An 18,671-nucleotide genomic window follows, 5' to 3' on the forward strand; every position below is an offset into this window, starting at 1 on the left:
GTTGGGGAAATACTGGCATTGTTTTTAATATCAGGAAAACTGCGTTGATTTTTTAAAAATATTTTATGAATATTAAAAAATTATGTGCATAGATCCGGGAATCACATTAATTTTTTTATTCTATTTTTATATTTCATTAATTAGGTTTTCTGCTATAAGGAAAACTGCATGAATATTCACAGAATGTATTTTTTCTCCGGTTATGTCCAATAATGGCTTTTTGCCGATATCCGATATTCCGACATTGTCCAACTCTTTAATTACCGATACCGATATCAACCGATACCGATATATGCAGTCGTGGCATTAACACATTGTTATGCCTAATTTGGACAACCAGGTATGGTGAACATAAGGTACTTTTTAAAAAAAATTAATAAAATAAGATAAATAAATTTAAAAAAAATTCTTGAATAAAAAAGAAAGTAAAACAATATAAAAACAGTTACATAGAAACTAGTAATTAATGCAAATTAGTAAAATTAACTATTAAAAAAAAAAAATTCTTGAATAAAAAAGAAAGTAAAACAATATAAAAAGAGTTACATAGAAACTAGTAATTAATGAAAATGAGTAAAATTAACTGTTAAAGGTTAGTACTATTAGTGGACCAGCAGCACACACAATCATGTGTGCTTACGGACTGTATCCCTTGCAGACTGTATTGATATATATTGATATATAATGTAGGAACCAGAATATTAATAACAGAAAGAAACAACCCTTTTGTGTGAATGAGTGTGAATGGGGGAGGTAGGTTTTTTGGGTTGGTGCACTAATTTTAAGTGTATCTTGTGTTTTTTTATGTTGATTTAATAAATAAATAAAATAAATAAATAAAAAACGATACCGATTACAAAAAACGATACCGATAATTTCCGATATTACATTTTAACGCATTTATCGGCATCTCTGATTTTTTCCCATTCGTAAAAACTAGAGATGTCCAATAATGGCTTTTTTGCCGATATCCGATATTGTCCAACTCTTATTTACCGATTTCTTTATCAACCGATACCGATATATACAGTCGTAGAATTAACACATTTATGTGCCTAATTTTGTTGTGATGCCCCGCTGGATGCATTAAACAATGTAACAAGGTTTTCCAAAATAAATCAACTCAAGTTATGGAAAAAAATGTATTATTGAAGTCACAAAGTGCATTATTATTTTTAACATGCCTCCAAAACAGCAGCTCGGAATTTGGGACATGCTCTCCCTGAGAGAGCATGAGGAGGTTGAGGTGGGTGGGGGGGTGTATATTGTAGCGTCCCGGAAGAGTTAGTGCTGCAAGGGGTTCTGGGTGTTTGTTCTGTTGTGTTACGGTGCGGATGTTCTCCCGGAATGTGTTTGTCATTCTTGTTTGGTGTGGGTTCACAGTGTGGCACATATTTGTAACAGTGTTAAAGTTGTTTATACGGCCACCCTCAGTGTGACCTGTATGGCTGTTGATCAATTATGCCTTGGATTCACTTGTGTGTGTGAAAAGCCGTAGATATGTGACTGGGCCGGCACGTTAAGGAAGTGCCTTTAAGGTTTATTGGCGCTCTGTACTTCCCCCTACGTCCGTGTACACAGCGGCGTTTTAAAAAGTCATACATTTTACTTTTTGAAACCCATACCGATTATTTCCGATATTAAATTTTAAAGCATTTATCGGCCGGTAATATCGGCAGCCCGATATTATCAGACATCTCTACTTAATTTATATATCTTTTTTTTATAGGCAGCACGGTGATGCAGGGGTTAGTGCATGTGCCTCACAAAACGAAGGTCCTGAGTTCAATCACAGGTTCGGGAACTTTCTGTGTGGAGTTTGCATGCTCTCCCCGTGACTGTGTGGGTTCCCTCCGGGTACCCCGGCTTCCTCCCACCTCCATTTCATCCATCCATCCATCCATTTTCTACCGCTTGTCCCTTTCGGGGTCGCAAATGCAGCTGAGATAGGCTCCAGCACCCCCCACAACCCCGAACCACATTTCAATTATTTTTACATTTTATTAATCAAATATGTTAGTGGCGGACAGGGGCAAACGTGCAGAAAGGTCAGTGTACCTTCCATCCATCCATCCATTTTTTTCTACCGCACAAAATCCATATGTATGGCAATATTTTAATGAAAATCAACCCTTTTTTGTTGGTTTTAAAATCTGCCATACATCATAAAAATCGAGAAACGGCCCTATTTTAGGTTTTTTGATTTGCGTTTAAGAATCGGAAATAGAATGAACGTAAGGTACACGGACCCAGAAACGTCCAAAACACTTGCAATTTCACACAACACAACACATAAGTGCGGGGCAAGCGCACAGCAACGTACAAAACCGGAGTACCCCGGAGGGAACCCACGCAGTCACAGGGAGAAAATGCAAACTCTACACAGAAAGACCCTGAACCCGGGGACTAAAACAACACAAATCCCCAAAATGCATGAAATACGGGGAAAACGCAACTCACCGTTGCTCTAAAACAGTGTTTTTTTTCACCAAGTACCAACTCAGAAAACATTTGACTCTCCAAGTACCACCCTAATGACCAACATTAAAATACGGTAGCATAGTAGGCCTCAGTATTCAATAAAAACAAGGCAGAGGTTTTATTTAACACACATATTTCATATTTTTGGTCACTGTAACATCACATGCAGTTTGAACAGTAACTGTTTGAAAATAAGAAAAAAAACCTCTGTCCTTTAAGTTTTCTTTGTCGTACTACTAGATAGTCTGCGTATACCACTAGTGGTACATGTACCACTGCTCTATAAGATTGTTTAAAACAGTTTAATAAATACAGAACATTTACCTTTTCACTCTTTAACCAATGTTCTCCCTAATTGTTTTGTGTCTGGACAAACTCCCTGACCAGATTCCAATCTCAAATAAACAGAAGACGTCTGGACCTGAAGTCACAGAAATTGTTCTAAAGGGCAAAAAAAATGACTAACGTGGTGACGCTGTGTTTTCATTTGCACTTTAATTTTATTGACCGTTTATTTAAGAAACATTCATTATTTATTTATTTTAGCACAACATAATTGTATGTAAATGTATTTACGTCAGTTATTATTTATGCAGCATTTGGTTAGTATTTATTTTTCTAATCAGCCTGACCTTAATTTAATTTAATTGTATTTTATTTTAGTTTCTTAATTACATTTTCTTTTCTTTTTTTGTGAACTAATAATATTGCCATTGAGCACAAGATTGTTCACTGGAGATATGTATGTATATTATGTACTCAATAAACAACCACCAAAGACCTAAGCCTAGGTTTATGTGTTAAATAATAATCTGTGTTATTAACACATGCTTTCATATCATTTGACAAGGTTGTAAACTGTAAGTAGGTTAGATATAATTATTGAATATGATTTAAATCGAGAGTAAAATGACTAATTCAGTGGTAATATTTGAGTGGGCCCTAAGGAATGCAGAGTACATTCCTGTCTGGTAAATATGTCATTACATTATTTTATTAGCGTTTCTGTAATCGATTAACACCATTTAATGATTAATATCCATCAATAACCAATATCATCCAACATGCTGGTGGGGGTTCCGGTTTACGCAGACAGGAACCTTCTTAGCATCCGTCCCGAGTTTCAAAATAAGATCTGCAGTCTGTATGGGTTGCTTAGAATTAATGTTCGCAAGCTAAGCCATCTAAAGGAGGTTAGTCCAATAACATTTGAATGACTGCTCCATCTCTCAGTCTTAACTTTACGTCTACGAGCATCAAGTTCAGATTTCATTAATCCATCCATCAATTTTCTACCTCTTATCCCTTTTGGGGTCGCGGGGGTTGCTGGAGCATAGCTCAGCTGCATTCGGGCAGAAGGCGGGGTACACCCTGGACAATTATTAATATTACACAACGATAGTTTCAGGGAGGCTCCATGGTAGCTAAATATAAAGAAAATGTTTGTTGTGCACTTGTTCATTGGACAATTCCTCTTTGGCGCCCCCTGGGTATGTAATGATAAATATTACCGTTAGATGGCAGTCACGTACCAGAGACTGAAGGTTGTGTGTACTGAAGATGAATAAACGTTGCTCGCTTGGACTAGTATGAACAGACAAAACATCATTGGATCAGGGGTGTCCAAACTTTTACCACCGAGGGCTGCACACTGAAAAATTAAAGCCATTTTGATCATTTTTTATTATCCAAACCTATACAATATATGCCTTTTTTTTTAAGGACTCCCCCTCTAGTTTAAATCATATATATATATATATATATATATATTTTCAACGCTTTAATCTCTAGATCAACTTTGCATCTATCGGTCAATATAAAGTTTTAATTTTATTTAAATGTTTTATACCCTTTTTGTTAAATAAAACTCTGGTTTTATGGCAAAAACAAATATGCAACATTTTCTTCCAAACAATTGACACAATGGAATATTTGATTTGAAGTAATTGGAGCCTTAAATAGGTCAAACATTCATAATATTGATTTTGATTCATATTTACTATTTTTGAGCAATGACAGTTAAAAACAATATCACTAAAATTCTAAGGAATCCAAAAGACTCTTTAAAGTGTTAAAATAAGTCAAATATCTTTTTTTTTTTTACTTTTAATGCTTACATTTCTAGGGTCTAGATCAACGTCAGATGTATCCGTTGGTTATAAGTTTTTATTATTTTTAATGTTTTTTAATCTGTTTTGTCATTTTTGTCAAAGAATTAATCAATCAAAGATTATTTATTTAGCCCTCAACCACAAATGTCTCAAAGAAAACATATTAGTTTGTTAAATGGCAAACACACAAAATATGCAAGATGTTTCCCCAAAAATATTTCAAAGTTGAATATTTGAACTGAAGTAATTGGAGCCTTGAATAGGTCAATAATTCATAACAACATTGCATGCATTCATTAGTATTGTTTGAGTATTGACAGTTAAAAAAATCCACAAAAATTCTCAGGGATCATAAAAGTGTTCTTTAAGCTTAATGTTTTCAATTTTATACTATCAATAGAATCGATTGATTCCCTTTTAAAATGATCTTGAATAAATACCTATCTTGCAGAAGGCAAATTTGCAGAGGACTGCTCGGTGTAGTTGATTCTAAGAAAAATAAATCAATATGTCGATATATCGATTAATCGTCACACCTTTTAATAAGTAGACATATTAAACCTAGTCAAGCTAAATACAGAACTCAATTAAGAATTATATAATTAAATTGGGTAAATATAAGATATAACCTAACAACCACAAGCTTTTTTTTATCCAATCAAGTTTGGTACTGAGGTGATCTTGAAACATTCAAACAAGATAACAATAAAACTTCAACCTTGGGCATAAGCTTGTTTCAGTTGATCATTAAGTGACTGCTTATGGGCCTTTTTTCCACGTAGTCCTTCACCGCCTAAACATATTGGATTTCACTGAAGACGAGCAGACACTCTGGATCCCCTCGATCTGGATCCTCCCTCGAACTCAACTGGAGTTAGACATTTGCCTTTTGCTCAAGTTTCTTGTACCGGTACTTGAACTCCTTGCGTCTGTGCAGTAGCATTTGTTTCAATCGAGTCATCTTCAGGAAAAAGACAAGTGTGAGGGTTGTTTTTAAATGTGTGAATATTCTTTAGTATGGACTCTGACCAGTTTGAAGATGATTTTGAGACCAAAGATGATGAGAACCACAACGGCACAGTATCTGTAGAACCTTAGCTTCTCCTGGTAAACTTCCCTGGGAAATGCGTGTTGTTACGGATTAAGAAGTGTCATTGTTTTGTGTTTATGTTTTCGCGTTAGCAGGATTACACATTTCCAAAATACTTTTTGGGGAACCCAACTGTAATGTAAGACTCAATATAACAACTTAATTAACAATGCTACAACAACGATAACAGTTCTGCTAGACTTTGCTTCACTGACAGAACTGATGCCTTCACCGTGGTCCCTACCATTTCTGGAGCTCATCCATGTGCAGGAACCTGTTGGTCTTGTTGAGAGGTAGTTCAAACTGAGATGGACGTGAGAACATGGCTTTGTAGAATTCTGCCAGCATCGCATTCGCTTCCTTGGCGCCGCTTTTGCTGCGGTCAATGTCATCATTCAAGCAGATGAACTTTCTGTTGGACCAAGTACAGAAGTATTACAACTTGCAAATGCCATGAATTGAACTGTTTTTTGATGTTTTGGAGGGTTATTTTCACTTGGCATTGTTCCGAACATCTTTAAAATGAAGAATGTTCATGGCCTTGTCGTTCTTGATTAGCTTGAAATGTATCTCCTGCTCCCCCATGATCTGATACCTGTGTGATAGTTGACTGATAAGCAACAGCATATAAATGTTTTTATATCTTGTCAGTGAAGCTCTCACTTGTATTTCTTCTGGCCTGGGAAGGCTTTATGAATACGATCTGTGACAGGCTTGCAGTGCAGGACGAGATCTTTTGTGATCTGGGGCTGTTGATAAAGAACCCATGGTACTTTTAATATCTACAACTAAAAAGCAAAAAACAAACAAACACAATTAAGCTTTTTGTTTGTTTGGACAGAGGTAATCAGTGCTAACCATGTTTTGGTCGTTGTAGACCTCCTGACTAGATTTCCCTTGATGCATCTGCATGACTTCATTTTGAAGTGTTTTTGAGCAGGTGATAAACTTATTACCTAAATCTGTCAAGTCCTAGAAGAAACCAGAGAAGTCAATGGATGTCACAAACAATCTAAACCGTTCCTGGTCAAAGTTTTCTCATAACTGGACCAACCGTAGGGTTCAATGGCTCCTTGAGGATTCTCCTGGCAAAGGCTTCAATCTCACTATTAGACAGAAGGCCAGAGTGATCTTTGTCAGCTGTGTCAAACACCTCTGAAATGTTAACATGCTGCTTGACGCTCATCAGATAGTAAAAGTAGGAAAAGGAAAACTGCATGTCATCTGAATCACGCAAATGGTGACTCGAGGTCTTCTCAAATTCTTTTGGGAATCTTAAAAAAAAAAAAAAAGAAAAACAATTCAGCCTGAGCATCAACCCCTTCAAGTCCGGACATTGTAACCATTCTCACAGGTCCTGCAGGTCTTGCATGACAAACTTGTCAATCATGTGGGGCGTATGTGCGATAGTTCGTCGAGACATGATGCCAAATTTGCGGTTGTACAATCTGTCGACGTAGCGCAGTGAGTCTGTAAAACTGTTCTGCAGCTTTCGGGCAATGGCGGCACCATTGGTCTCATACATTTGCATTCTCTGACGCTCATCGTCCTGGTCACACAAAGCCCTATGGGCTTAAATAATGCAAAGTAAAATGCTAAAGATGCAGGAGATACTTACCTCAGGAAGGTATTTAAAGTACTTGATTTTCTCCCAGGCTAAAAAGCCTTTGTTATAAGAGACAAACGCTTGGAAATTCCTCCTCACCGGTGTTGCAGCAGTACTTGACACTTGTACTTGGGAACCATTTTTGTCCTCATTCAAGAAGATCAATAGTGGTTCTGGTGTCAGCATTTTTTTTGGGGTGGCAACCTGGGTCGTGCGAGCTTGAGGAAGCTCACCACCATTACTGGTGTCCCAAATTCCAGCACTGCGTCTAGATCTGCGTTTCCCTGCTACACCAGACATAAAAGCAATTAAACATAATTCAATCTTGAGTGAGGCAAAAGAGGTGTGCAGTCATTGTTAATCGCGCTACCCTTGCAGTCTCCTCCATCCCAATCACAGGCAACGTTGTTGCATTGCTGATTACACACTCCATTTTCTATTAAGCCTCCTGAACAGCCCCTGGAGCAAGGAGGGAAAGGCCAGGTGAGATAGACCTGCAGAGAAGTAAGTAAACAGTTGTGATGGTGTGCTCACACATACATTATTACCCTTAAGTGAGTTACATATATGATAATAAAGTGCATACTGTACAATTTACATGTTGAATTATAAAATAAAAAAGCTGAAATATACCCCAAACAACAACTTATGGTTGCCAAAGTGATTCAAAGTAATATTTTGATATTGACACATCTCATCTCATCTGTGGGTAGTCTTGTAAATTATGCACAGATGTGTCAATATCCAAAAAATACTTTGAATCCCTTTTTGGCAACCAAGAATATATTGACTTAATAAATACATCCAGACACTTTATTAATATGTATTATGTGCATGCACAAATAACAGATAATGATAATAATAGTAATAACAATAATAAATTACATTTCTAATGCACTTTTCATCAAACAAGATCTCAAAGTGTGACAAAGTTAAAAAGTTCAAACCACTGTAGAGGAGACAAAACATACTCTATAAAAACAAAAGGACAAGGTTAAAATCTGATAAGTGATTAGAAATCATATGCCTTTCTGAATAAAAAGGTTTTCAGGCCTATTTTAAATGAGTCCAGGCTCTGAATGACCCTCAGATGGATTGGGAGGCTGTTCCAATTTTAGTTAGGCATGCACCATTTGTCTAGAATCTTAACGGTCCTCTGGTAGCAACCTAATTAGGAACCGGTACTAAAAAACACCTGTTCTCGGTGTACATTTCTAGTCACAAGATATATTCCCTATATGTACTTTTAATGCAATAGTCGGACTATTGTGTCTCTTCTGATTACTTTCTGCCCATTCGATGGAGTGTAGAAGTCGTCCAACCATACGTCTTTGCCAAACATCACGTCATCGTTGAGGTAAATGAACTTCTGAGCGATTCCTGGAATGCGGTGGAGGTTGCTCTCTATCGCTGGTGAGCTAAAAGTGGGTAGGTGGCTGTGGTTCAAGAAGATTTCCTATAATTCAGAAGAGATGCATGTTTTTAAGATGAATTATCTGATTTGAATGACCTCACACAAATATTTGATCAGTTTTACTCCAGGTGTTTGTTCATGTAAGAGAACAGAAATCTAACTTTACGTACATGTATCTTAAATACCTAAAATTGAGACCAACACAATCCAGATTAAATAAATAAGAGTTTTTGCCTTGAGCAATGAGGGTTTGAGTATAAGAGGTTTTGATTTTACCTTATGTGTGACAACTGAAACTTGGGGGTTCTCCAGGTTCAGCCAGAAAGGAATCTGCCCGTTTGTGACAATGAAGATATGTCGCACCCAGGGGGCATATTTCTCCACAGAGCGCAGTGAATGGCGGAGTGCGGCATTGTCCTCGAAGCGATTGGCAGTGAGAATATCTTTGGGCTTTTCTCTTGTAGGGATCTGAGAAAACTGACAAAATGTTTAACACTGTCAGAGGGGTATTATTCTAACAACCTGTCATTTAGTGAAGTTGTAGTTTGCATTGGTTTACAACCTTCATGATGGCACTTAAGTCCCAGAACAAGTAGACTGGACTTATGGCCAACTTATTCCCATCGAGCATCAATTCATTTCTGGACTCTTGGAGGAGATCAGTCAGGTGCTGTGGACTTTTGAAGTGGAGCAGAGCGATGTTGGCTTCTTGGTACAACTCTAACTGCACATACAAACATACAGTGAGGCTATTTGTCCTATTGCTATTACGATTAAGTTTTGATAGATTAAAAAAAACAATTCCAGAGTTCATGAGTTGGTTGTGCCTGTCCTCTACCAATAGGAGGCATACGTGAATGGTGCATTGATGGACAGGCAGCTGTACCGCAGTGATCTTGTCGATGATGGCAGTGGGCAATCTGGCTCGGAGCTCTTCAGACATTTCGAAAGACCCCAGGAAGCCAGTTAGATAGGCCATGGTCTGCATTGGTATTAGACCCGGAACTTCTTTCTCTGTGGTCTGTAAAACACAACTAAGTGGTGACTTAATGCTAAGAAACTGAATCTGATACGGGAAATATCTCCAAGAAAGAAAAACTCACCAGGTAACATTTGGAGAACAATATTTTAGTGTCGTCATAGAGCATACCTGTGGAGTCAATGTCAGCTAGAGAAGAGGTTGTATTTAATTGTTAGCAGGTTCCCTCAAGGCAGCAAAAAACAAAAGATAACAGTTTTGACTCACTGCTATGGAGTGTTATATTAAATGTGGGCAATAATATAATTGTTCGGCACACTGATTGTAGTGATACCATCTTGATCATGGCTACAAATTTGCTGTGGTTCAGAACTTTTACCGTCAGCTTGTGAATGGAAGATGACCACAGAGACAGCGTTAGAAGTTTTGAGAGGTTTGTTGAGCTGCAGCAGCACCTTTGCATTTGAAAAGGTAGGCGACAGTGAAGCCAGCTCGTCAACTGTCATACCAGCCGGCAGGGCGGGATCAAGCAGCAGCATGGGCGCCAAAATGCAGTGAGACAGCGGGCATTTGGGATTGTCTCTAGAAACAAATAAAATGACATGTACAAGGCAATGATCAGTTCAGTTCAGTTTATTCATTGAGATAGTGAAGTGAAGTGAATTATATTTATATAGCGCTTTTTCTCAAGTGACTCAAAGCGCTTTACATTGTGAAACCCAATATCTAAGTTACATTTAAACCAGTGTGGGTGGCACTGGGAGCAGGTGGGTAAAGTGTCTTGCCCAAGGACACAACGGCAGTGACTAGGATGGCGGAAGCGGGGATCGAACCTGCAACCCTCAAGTTGCTGGCACGGCCGCTCTACCAACCGAGCTATACCACCCCACCACAAGATAGCACATTGAATATCCCCAGTTGGCCAAAGTGCTGTACAGACATAACAACTTAAACTAATAGTGCAAGCAGTGTCACATTTACTTTGTAACACAGAAGAATGAATACAATAAAATAGTAAAACATACCTTAAGAGAAGGGCAAAATATATCAAATAAAAATATTAAAATGTAATAGATTAATAGAAATGTATAAAACAAAAAATAAAACGACCAAGATATCCTGCCTAACTGGATTTGAATGCCAGGGAGTAAAACTATGTTTTTAGCCTAGATTTAAGTTGACTCAGGGACTGGGAGGATTTAATAGACAATGGAAGACTGTTCCACAGTCTAGTCCCTGCTCTATCTCCATTGGTTTTGAGCCTGGTTTTAGGCACAGGAAGGAGGAGCTGGTCTGAGGACCTTAGGGTCCTGCTGGGAGAATAAGGCTGCAGCAGCTCAATGACATAGGGTGGGGGCTACTTCATGCAAGCATTTAAAAACAATAAGTACAATTTTTTAATTAATTGTAAAAGTAACTGGGAGCCAATGAAGGAAGGCCAGCACATGGAAAATGTGCTCACGTCGTTTGGAAGGTACAGTTTTATTTTTGCAAGGAGTCGTAGCTGAAAGAAGCTGGATTTTTAGACAGCTAATTTTTTTTCTCACTCAAGCAAGCTGTCAAAAATAACTCCGAGGCTCCTTGCTTCAGTCATCATCACCGATATACCTACAGCTGGGAGAACTGGGAGAAGTCAGTCATTCAAACCAAAACACTTCAAAGGAAAGAACCTTCAAGTCTCCTCCGGGTTTCGGCCCAAAGACGCCAATGGATGGTGAAATGCTTTTTTTCCTTCAACTGCTTTTTAAATGTTGCTTCAAAAAAGTTTAACTGCTGTGTCATTTGTGAATGGCTTCACTGCAGCATTTACTTCATTGATTTTCTGCTAAATGAGTTTGCATTAAGATATAAATGTTTAAGTTTGGTGAAAAAAAAGTACAGAATACAAATGTTACAATTCTGTTTTAATAGTAAAGCTTCACTAAAAGTTTTTTTCTTCATTCAATTTAAAAGGCTTACAATGTGGACATTTTTGATTCTTTATTCCATTTAAAATGCTTCAGAAATTAAATGATTTAAAATGTTATGTTAACGTTTGTCTTTGTTTTAAAAGGTTTACAACCTATTGAAACTACGGTGAGTGATGGAGAGACCAATTAAAAGAAAAAGAAAAGTTTGAGTTGGAAATTATGGCGGCATGGCTTGGTTGGGAGAGCAACCTGAGGGTTCCTGGTTCGATCCCCTGCTTCTACCACCCTATTCATGTCCATTGTGTCCTTGAGCAAGACACTTCACCCTTGCTCCTGTTGCATCGTGGTTAGCGCCATGCATGGCAGCTAACCATCAGTGTGTGTGAATGTAGAAATAGTGTCAAAGCGCTTTGAGTGCCTTGAAGGTAGAAATGCGCTATACAAGTATAACCCATTTACCATAACTTAAATTGAGTTGTCCTTTGGAGGAAGAAGATGAACTTGACAACTACCATTGCATGTATAGCCTATCGTGACAGCAACATGACTGCAAATTGTTAGTTGCTTATGTTGAACTGCTTTTATGTATATGTACGTCCTCCAGGCCTGTATGTGTGTACAAGACAGCAGTGAATGCCGGCCTTTTGTGCTTGGGGCTACGACAAATTTTAATTCAATATAATTACCTCCGCCAGGAGGTTATTTAATTTTAAAGTTTTTCAATTGGTTAACATAACTCAGAAAGTTAGGGGCGGATTCTAATGAAACTTTTAGGAAATCTCCAAAATAGGATAAAAAAACAAGGAATTTGATTTTGGGGGTGATTCGGATCATTGATTGATATGTTACCTTACATTAATGTTACAAGGCTGAACATCTGTTTGTGGTTATGCTAGTGGCCCCGCCTCACCCCACAGAAACAAGGAGAGAGGGGGCCTGCCAAGAGGGTTCACTCCAAGAGCAAAACGATCTTGCACAGACCTGGCAATTACATTTATCCTCTGGTTAGTTGCCTCCGCCAGGAGGTTATGTATTTGCTGGGGTCTGTCTGTTAGCAACATTACTCAAAGTTATGGGCAGATTTTGATTTCACTTTCAGGAAATGTCAGTAGGTTATTAGTTGGGCTGCGAATCTTTGTGTGTCCCACGATTCGATTCAATATCGATTCTTGGGGTCACAATTCGATTATAAATCTATTTGTTTTCGATTTAACGCGATTCTCGATTCAAAAACGATTTTTCCCCGATTCAAAACAATTCTCTATTCATTCAATACATAGGATTTCAGCAGGATCTACCCCAGTCTGCTGACATGCAAGCAGAGTAGTAGATTTTTGTAAAAAGCTTTTATATTTGTAAAGGACAATGTTTTATCAACTGATTGCAATAATGTAAATTTGTTTTAACTATTAAATGAACCAAAAATATGACTTATTTTATCTTTGTGAAAATATTGGACACAGTGTGTTGTCAAGCTTATGAGATGCGATGCAAGTGTAAGCCACTGTGACACTATTGTTCTTTTTTTTTTAAATTTTTTTTTTATAAATGTCTAATGATGTAAATGAGGGATTTTTAATCACTGCTATGTTGAAATTGTTACTAATATTGATACTGTTGTTGATAATATTCATTTTTGTTTCACTACTTTTGGATTGTTCTGTGTCGTGTTTGTGTCTCCTCTCAATTGCTCTGTTTATTGCAGTTCTGAGTGTTGCTGGGTCGGGTTTGGTTTTGGGATTGGATTGCATTGCATTGTTATGGTATTGCTGTGTATTGTTTTGTTGGATTGATTAATAAAAAAAAAAAGAGAAAATCGATTTTTGGAAAAATGAAAATCGATACTGAATCGTACAACATGAGAATGGCGATTTTGAATTAGAATCGATTTTTTTCCCCACACCCTTAGTTATTAGATTTTGGGGGTGATTCAGATCACCGTCTGGATTCAGGATTTTTTTCAGCAGTCGCAGACAGCTGAAGGAGGCGAGGCGTGGAGCTGTTCATCTGCATCTAATAAGAGCTGACTGGTTTTCAGAAACACTTAAAAAGCAGCTTGAAGATGGTCAGTAAAGCAACATTTTGACCCAATCGTCACCATTACATGTTATGTAGACCAGTGGACCCCAACCACCGGTCCCTGCTGCAAAAAAAGGTTGGCAACCCCTGATGTAGACCACAAGGAAGTGTTCCAGATGTAGATTAAAAATCAGAATATGATCCCTTAAAGGTTTGTCACTTCAAAATTAAAATGTCTACTGCTTTGAAACAGGTCTGAAGAATTTAGGTGGAAATGTCTGCAATATAAATTACTATGGCATCTAGTTTTTTGTTTTTTTCCATCAGCACAATGTTAGAGAAGTCCTTGGAAAATGATTTCCTGTCAGGAAGTTTAACAACCACTTATCCGAATCAATGCTAAACGCTCACCCACCTCTGAGCCCGTTCTTCATCCACAATCTGTGCTCTGGCCGCTTCCAGCTGCCTCAACAGGGTCTCGTCTGAGCCGTTCACCCACGTGTACACCAGATCGATTGGTATGGCCGTGCACTCTCTGCAGGAGAGGAAGAAGACATCTTGAGAGAGTCTATGAGCAGCTGCTGGTACAGGTATGTTTGCATATCTTATTTTACTATTGTCCATTGGACCCTTTTTTTTTTCTCACCTGCTATGGTATGAAGTACAGTTCTGAACGCTTTTGTGCAGGTCAAACACCTCATGAAACTGGCGAGACCGGTCCAGACTGCGCTTTTCAACTTCCTGCATGTATGACAGGCATATTAAAGTTAAAAAGTTCAAGTCCCAACGCTTGTCACACACACACACTAGGTGTGGTGATATTATCCTCTGCATTTGACCCATCCCCATGTTCACCCCCTGGGAGGTGAGAGGAGCAGTGAGCAGCAGCGTGCGCCGGGCTCGGGAATCGTTTGGTGATTTAACCCCCAATTCCAACCCTTGATGCTGAGTGTCAAGCAGGGAGGCAAGGGGCCCCATTTTTTGTAGTCTTTGGTATGACTCGGCCGGGGTTTGAACTCACGTTTTGTCTTGGACATTTCTACTTTTTCTATTTTGGAACAAACCTTCTGAGCAACACTACGGTGTTGCGTCCACCTCACCTCAACCGTGACAGTGCGATCGGAATGGACCCAGCAGGAAGCAGATAGCAGGAGCGTCCTCGACAACGTCCCCGCCGCCGGCCCAAACGCCGTCAGCCTGCCTGGCCCCAGCCTGCAGACCACCCTTCCAAAATCAGCCAGTAAGGTCCTTTTGAAATATATCTTCTTTTCCTCAGTTCTCCCTCTTCTAGTTTGTCGAGTTCCACTTGTCAGACTTGTCTTTTGTGCCCAAACTCCCTGTTTCTACACCTAAACCTGTTTCTTATTTGTGGTGTAATTCTGATTCTTCTGGCCTTAGTAGTGCTGAGCGTGAACTTGTAAATCTACTTTCTGACTGATTATGCTAATAAACCTGCCTATCTTGCTTGGTTCAACTTCCAATGCTGTTTGTAATTCTCTGGCCCTCATATTCTAGGATGGTTCTGACCAGGCCCGGCCCTAACCAATCTGGCGCCCTAGGCAAGATTTTAGGTGGCGCCCCCCCACATCGGCAGTGAAGTGTATATACTCACAAGAACCCGAATAGCTTTGTCTTTGACCTTTTTTTTTTACTTACAACTATACCTAATATATAAAGGGGTGGAAAAGTGACGATTACCTGCAGGGCAAACATTAGCTAACCAGAAGGCAATAACAATGTAAACAAAAAACACCTGCTTAAAAGATCTAATACAAACATGTATATGCACGTACAACACTTAGAACTTTTAGCATATCAGTATGTGGAATTAAATTATGGAATGGATTAAGTAAAGAAGTTAAAAATTGTACTGATATGATCCAGTTTAAGAGGTTGTTCAAAATAATAGTGCTTACAGAATACAAAGAAGAAGAATTATGAGAAATACTTTCAACCTTATTGAAAATAAGATATTCTTCATCTCAGTATGTTAATAATGACTGAATTAATTAATTAATTACATATTACAAAACTGTTGTATACTAATTCATAGATGTTATTTTATTATATAAAAAGGTCAGTAAATGATTCTATATATTTGTAAACGCTTTGAAGTGGGAAAGGGGTAGGATTAAATAAGCTTTGCTTCTTCCTACTCCTTTTCGGACATGATGTAAAGTGAAATGATATGAAATTGTGTGATGTGTTATACTGTAAGTGTGTTCATGTTCGAAATAAACTAAAGAAAGAAAGAAATGTCCCTGAGGAATGTAAGGTGGGAGTACTGTAATTACCTAACGTTACATTATTATTTTCCATAACAATTTAGCCCCCTCCACAATATTAACCCGACGTTAAAACAGAACTAGCTATTTATTGATTAGCAATTGCCGAATCATGTAACATTAGCTTAATGCTAAAAAGCCAGGTTACTATCACATTCTGTAACAGACAAATAATTTCATGTAGGCTAACGTTACTTACCTGCTACCTCTGTCTTTTCTCGTTTCTCCTCCTCTTCTTTTCTCTTTTTTCTTCCCTGGGCACCTGACAGTTTTGGCATCTTGTGTTGATTTTTTGATGTGGTGACGTCCAAAAAGAATCATGATACGGGAAGGGAGGGGGCGCACCGTGCGGGGGGAAGAGGGGGGGGCGTAATGTTGTAACAAATAATATTTCTATTAAATAGGCTTTACTTTGCATTTTAATTAACGTGGGATTATTTTTTGTATTTAGAAATAATAGTACCAACTTTTTTTATTTATTTTTTTTCTCCAACATTTGTGGCACTGGCGTGGCGCCCCCTGATGGACGGCGCCCTTAGCATTTGCCTATACGGCCTATGCCACGGGCCGGCCCTGGTTCTGACCTTTCTGGATTCTGGTGATGAGCTAATGAACTTCCTGGATGCTGATTTAGAGTCAGAGCATTCTTCTGTCCCGACCACTTTGACCAATCAATGGTTCTCCCATTTTCTGTCCCCTTCTCGTGAGTTGACCTCTGACCTTTACCTGGGCATCCGTTTGGCCATCTACCCTGTCCCACCACGTGGTAGCCAACGACATCGAATAAGTAAGTGCACTCATGGTTCTGTTTACCCCCAGCCTGTCTCACTTCTCAGCCGCTCTCATCAGATTCTCCTTTGGTGAAAATCTGTTCAAAATCTGTTCTTTGTTCTAAGTCCAGCATTTTAGCTGCTTTGTGTTTTGGACATTTCTACTTAGTGTTTTTTTATTTTGGAATAAACATTTTGAGCAGCACTACACTGTTGCTCCCACCTTGCTTTCCTACATTTGGGCCCACCACACCGTAACCGTGACCCTAACATCTTGTCATTGATGGCATTAATATCAGCGATTACCAATGCAATAGATGGTCAACAACTGCAGTTATTTATGGATCTAACAAAAGCATTGCACACAATTAATCCTATCTTAACAAATTAAAACGGTATGAGAGGAATGGTGTTGAACTGGGTAGGAAGCAATACATCAAACTCTGCGAACACATGTCAACATCTCTAAATATATCTTGCGGCGTACGTGCCCTAAGGATCAATACTGGGACCAAAATTGTTCAATCTTTATACAAATGGCATTTGTAAAGTTACGAAGGACTAAGAGGGTAACTGCCCTTTTTTTTTTAAAAACTGTCCATCATTCCCAATTTTTATGAGACAAGAACATGCCTTTTTAAAAAAAAATGTATTCTCACTCATTAATAAAACTAATTTTATATTGGAGTTAATTGTCTTATGCGCCCATGAAACCCACTAGAAAACAATTAATTATTGCTAATTCCACATGTTTTTTCACCATGCTTTCTGTAACCAACCGGACCAAACTCACACGCATTACAAACATAGCAGCTAAAATCATCGGCCTACCCACACCCAACATTTCAGACATAAACCACAGGTCCATCACCCGACTGGCAAAAACAATAGTTCAGGATATCACTCACCCACTACACCAATACATCATCCCACTACCATCAGGGCGCAGGTACAGAACAATCAAATTCCGGAGGGCCCGCCTCAGGAAAAGCCTGATCCCTGCAGCTATAGCCGCCCTTAACAGCAGGCCCGGCCGACCTGTCTGACAAGCCTGTAAATGTGTGTTAGTCATGTATGATGTCTTTTTGTTATTTTTTTTAAATTTTTTTATTTTTTTTTGGTGTGATGTGTAATGTCTAGTGTTTAAATGTACGGCAGTGACAATTAATTTCCCCAAGGGGACCAATAAATCTAATCTAAAAAAATCTAATCTAATTCTGGTGCATTTGCAGCAATGTTAAATGTGAGGGAACTGCAATTTTTGGGGAATTTTGCCTATCGTTCACAATCCCTATGTGAGACAAGAAGACAAATGTAGTTTTTTTTCCCAGTCTAACATGTAAAAATCTAGGTGGCGAGCCATGCAGCTAATGGAGCAATCCATTCTACCTCTACATCACTTTAAAAATGCATTCAAAAACCGCCAATACTTAATTCATTCAGTAACCTGTATAATAACCAAGCTGTAGCGACATTGTTATTGTAAGAGCGAACACTGAGGAACTATTTTTCTAGCGTAGTAACACATCAACATGCTATGGTATTAGCCGTAAAAGCTAACTACGGCAAAAAATAAGTTAGCTTCTACGTCAGCACAAAACGCGTTTGAGTTAGTAATGCACAACACAATGCAATAGGACACCAATCTGTACTGACTAAAAAACATGAACAATCATATTACAGTATCTGTAAAGTATTAGCCCACATTTCATGTTTTGCTTGTACACAGCTAGCCAGACAGTGTTTGTACTGTAGTTGTAATAGCAAGCATGGTGTGCTCTGTGTATCATGATCAATATTTAAAGTGTGACTCACTCGATGGACAGTTGTCTGTTTGGTCCAGCTGTCTTGGGACATTTTTTCCGGTTAAGCATTCCATTTATGTCGAAATAGCTTTGCTTCAATTCCACATTTTGCAGCTTCGATTCACTTTCACCTCACTCTCTCGGCGTCTGTCTGCTCCAACTAGAAGCAGTAGTTCATCTTCCATATATTCAGCTTCAAAA

The 18,671-nt window shown here is 38.5% G+C and overlaps 1 protein-coding gene across 4 annotated transcripts in view; it reads left to right on the plus strand.

Moving 5' to 3' along the window:
• The window catches only part of anks1b (ankyrin repeat and sterile alpha motif domain containing 1B), a 261,822-nt gene extending 247,382 nt beyond the window's left edge, over nt 1-14,440 (plus strand). Inside the window, exons 30-31 of one of the 4 annotated variants that reach the window (XM_061959542.1) lie at nt 14,073-14,200; nt 14,278-14,434. In XM_061959542.1, coding sequence (XP_061815526.1) covers nt 14,073-14,172 — 100 coding nt within the window. In that variant the 3' untranslated portion in view covers nt 14,173-14,200; nt 14,278-14,434. Of the gene's footprint in view, nt 1-14,072 lie in introns of all 4 variants that reach the window. The other 3 variants (XM_061959541.1, XM_061959543.1, XM_061959540.1) reach the window with 3 other exon arrangements.
• The last annotated feature ends 4,231 nt before the right edge of the window (nt 14,441-18,671 follow it).

Source organism: Nerophis lumbriciformis, linkage group LG05, assembly GCF_033978685.3.
Source record: "Nerophis lumbriciformis linkage group LG05, RoL_Nlum_v2.1, whole genome shotgun sequence".
Classification (NCBI taxonomy): domain Eukaryota; kingdom Metazoa; phylum Chordata; class Actinopteri; order Syngnathiformes; family Syngnathidae; genus Nerophis; species Nerophis lumbriciformis.